We start from the raw sequence: 3,500 nt of genomic DNA, 5'->3' as shown, positions 1-3,500 counted from the left end.
ATCAGCACCCCCTAAAACCTATTTTACGACACCCATGACGACTTTTGTGTCAAAGTGACAGTCAGCAATGTCAGATTCCACATTGGTCATTAATTTTGGAATCAGCACTCCCTAAAACCTATTTTACGACACCCATGACGACTTTTGTGTCAAAGTGACAGTCAGCAATGTCAGATTCCACATTGGTCATTAATTTTGTAATCAGCACTCCCTAAAACCTATTTTACGACACCCATGACGACTTTTGTGTCAAAGTGACAGTCAGCAATGTCAGATTCCAAATTGGTCATTAATTTTGGAATCAGCACCCCCTAAAACCTATTTTACGACACCCATGACGACTTTTGTGTCAAAGTGACAGTCAGCAATGTCAGATTCCACATTGTTCATTAATTTTGGAATCAGCACTCCCTAAAACCTATTTTACGACACCCATGACGACTTTTGTGTCAAAGTGACAGTCAGCAATGTCAGATTCCACATTGGTCATTCATTTTGGAATCAGCACCCCCTAAAACCTATTTTACGACACCCGTGACGACTTTTGTGTCAAAGTGACAGTCAGCAATGTCAGATTCCAAATTGGTTATTAATTTTGGAATCAGCACCCCTAAAACCTATTTTACGACACCCATGATGACTTTTGTGTCAAAGTGACAGTCAGCAATCTGAGGTACTACATATTTGTAATCTGAAAGTAATCAAGTCAATAATTTCAGTTATTTTGAATCGACTATGATTCCGAATTATTGGTAATAGTAATTATTGTATAGATGATTAGTGATTCCTTTATATGTAATGGTAATTTACCGTTTCACTTGATTACATTACAAGTAATCTGACACCCAGTAGTGGATTACAAAGTAAAATCAAGTAATCGTGTAATCCGGAATCGATTACGATTTGCCCATCTCTGCGGCGCTGCTGCAAGTTTTGAGACAGAAGTATATGCTAGAAAGAGATGCAGATATTTGCCACTCACTCTTACCTATAGTTGCGTCTCAAAACTTGCAGCAATAACTTGCTGGTCTAAACTCAGCTTAACGAGAATAACACACGGGCGCGCCATCTGTCCCAGCTGTGGTGCTTTACTTAGGCCACACGCTATAACCATACCGAGCGCATTGATCAGCCGCTTAGTTCCAACGCGCGCCAATAGATGGCGCAAAAACTATATTGCGAAACGGGACAATGACGTCATCTTTTTCGTGCATGCTGCCCGTAGTAACGAGTTATTAGACGTTATCACGTCAAAAAGCTGCGTCCCGTTTGTTGGCCCATTTTGCGCGAATATGTAGAGGAACCTTACCGTTTTTCCGGTTGCCGACAAGGCGCTAATGCCATAAAGATTCGTCTATAAACTAACCTTATCGATAAAGTGGTACCTTTTAGTAAAAACAAACGCAAATGGCTGTATTACTTTCTTTGCAATCTCTGTATGAAAAGATATTGTTTTTTTTTATCATGAGTTATATATGTATTTCTTGGTAGACTATACATTTTGATTTTTGTCATTTTCGTGTACCCAAACTTGAACTGGCGTACTATTTTTAAGAAGTGTGCGTAACGGAACGTCAAACCCATCTGGCAACACTGGTCGTTACTGTCGTTTACGATTTGTTCTTCTCCTATTTTACAAAAGAAATAAAGATTATCGACTAAACCTGTACGATTTTAAGTAGCTTCAAGTTCTACGCATATACACCGTTACACAGAAAATCATACCAAGTCGAATATGGTGTGCGACGGCCCCGATCCTCCTGACAATTCGCCGCAAGAACTCACACCTCCCCCTCGACACGATCTCATGATGAATGGCAACAATGCAGAAGAAAGCGACGAAGAAAACGAATATTTCGGCTACGAACCATTACCACAGGGACCTGAAGCTATGCATTCTGACCACGAAAACAGTGACGATGAGCCACAGGTTCGTAAACTTTACTGTTCTTTTCTTTGGTTGTTTAGTCATCGCAATTAACAACTGGTTAATGTTGTCTAGTTTTTATTCTAGAATATGGATACCCAACAAGCTCCCAGTAATGATGTACCTGCCATTGAGCCCATGGAGAATGTGTTGACCAGAGAGGTATGGAGCGCGCCTCGCCCAGTCGACCCGATTCAAATGGACAATGAGAGAGCACAACAGGTAAGTATATATTTTTACTGTGCAATAAGTTTAAATAAATAAATAAAGAGGTAACATATTCCATTCCATTATAGTAGCCGTATTTTAAATGTTTCGAGAAAATTGTGGTTGGTTGATAACTTCCTTACACATTCACTGTCTGAGCTATGTTATTTTCATAACAGGCATAGGGGGGTTTATATTTCTTCCTAGTTAGTCTTTCTTTGCCTTTAAACCTATATAGGGCTGATACTATCTAGAGATTGTTGTTATATTATTGTTGTGTTATAAATTGGTGGCACAAAACAAAATGAGACAGCATTTTATTTTATATCTTATGAGTAAATTAAAAAATATTAAAATCAATAGCATTTTGAGTTGTGCCACTGTTCATGATAAGCAACAATATTTCCCTAGATTTATCTGCATCCCATATTGTTTTGTATTAAAATTGGGTTTTTTATTTATTGTATTTACATATTATTATTATAGTACAAGCTTAGTTTGGGGCTAAGTTGATCTGTATAAGGTGTCCCCAATATTTATTTATTTTATTAATTTATTTGATATCCAGTTGTGTTCTACTGTTGGGCAAAGGCCTCCCTCTCTCTATGCAACTTAGTCTATATTTAATTTATTACAATTATTTAACGAAAAGTTACTGTTATTCCAGGTAATGTCAGCCATGGCCAACTTTGCCCTGCCCCAGGCCTCCATCCCCGACTGGGCGCAGAGCATCACCGAGGACCAGTGGAAGCAGACCCTGCATGACCGGATAGAGCGGCTCCGGAGTAACAGATAAACATATCCAATTATTCATTTAAGACTAAGCTTCTGTTTAGAGATGTGCTGAATATTCGGTAAATATTTGGTATTCGGCAAGTTTTTCCATGTTCGTATTCAGGCAAACTTACATATTCCATTGGATACGAAGCTCGTATTCTAGTAGCTTTCTGAGAAACTACTAAAAAGAGATAATTACCTATGTGTCAAATAATACATACAGTTGTTTTGTAAAAAAGTTAAAAAACCGTAGTTCAAGAGTTGAGAAGAGTTCAGAGTTGTTTTAAGTAAGTTTTAGTTATCCACTAAATGATAAGAACATAGTTGTAGTAACATATGTGACTATTATATCGCGGAAATATCGCCGAAATTCGGGAGAGCACATGTGATTGCGTACCTGACAAATCCAGACTGGTTTTGTTGAAGTACCCTCATATTTCAATACACTACATGCCTTTCCCTCGGGATAGTCCACTATAAATCACTGATAGTTCACTAGCACTAATTTTCACTGTTTATCGACAGTTCACTAACACTATTAAATTGTCTGTAACAAGGTCCTTACATCCTATCATGCATTTATACTAAA

General features: G+C 38.0%; 1 protein-coding gene across 1 annotated transcript; it reads left to right on the top strand.

The window, feature by feature from the left end:
- Positions 1-1,602: 1,602 nt before the first annotated feature.
- Positions 1,603-3,009, top strand: LOC125230192 (male-enhanced antigen 1). The gene is made up of 3 exons (XM_048135266.1): positions 1,603-1,930; positions 2,015-2,149; positions 2,802-3,009. Exons 1-3 carry the CDS (start codon positions 1,736-1,738, stop codon positions 2,928-2,930), a joined length of 459 nt encoding a protein of 152 aa, XP_047991223.1. The 5' UTR covers positions 1,603-1,735; the 3' UTR covers positions 2,931-3,009.
- The last annotated feature ends 491 nt before the right edge of the window (positions 3,010-3,500 follow it).

Source organism: Leguminivora glycinivorella, chromosome 1 (assembly GCF_023078275.1).
Source record: "Leguminivora glycinivorella isolate SPB_JAAS2020 chromosome 1, LegGlyc_1.1, whole genome shotgun sequence".
Classification (NCBI taxonomy): Eukaryota; Metazoa; Arthropoda; class Insecta; order Lepidoptera; family Tortricidae; genus Leguminivora; species Leguminivora glycinivorella.
The sequence above is the reverse complement of the archived record's forward strand: the minus strand, read 5'-3'. Positions and strand labels throughout refer to the sequence as shown.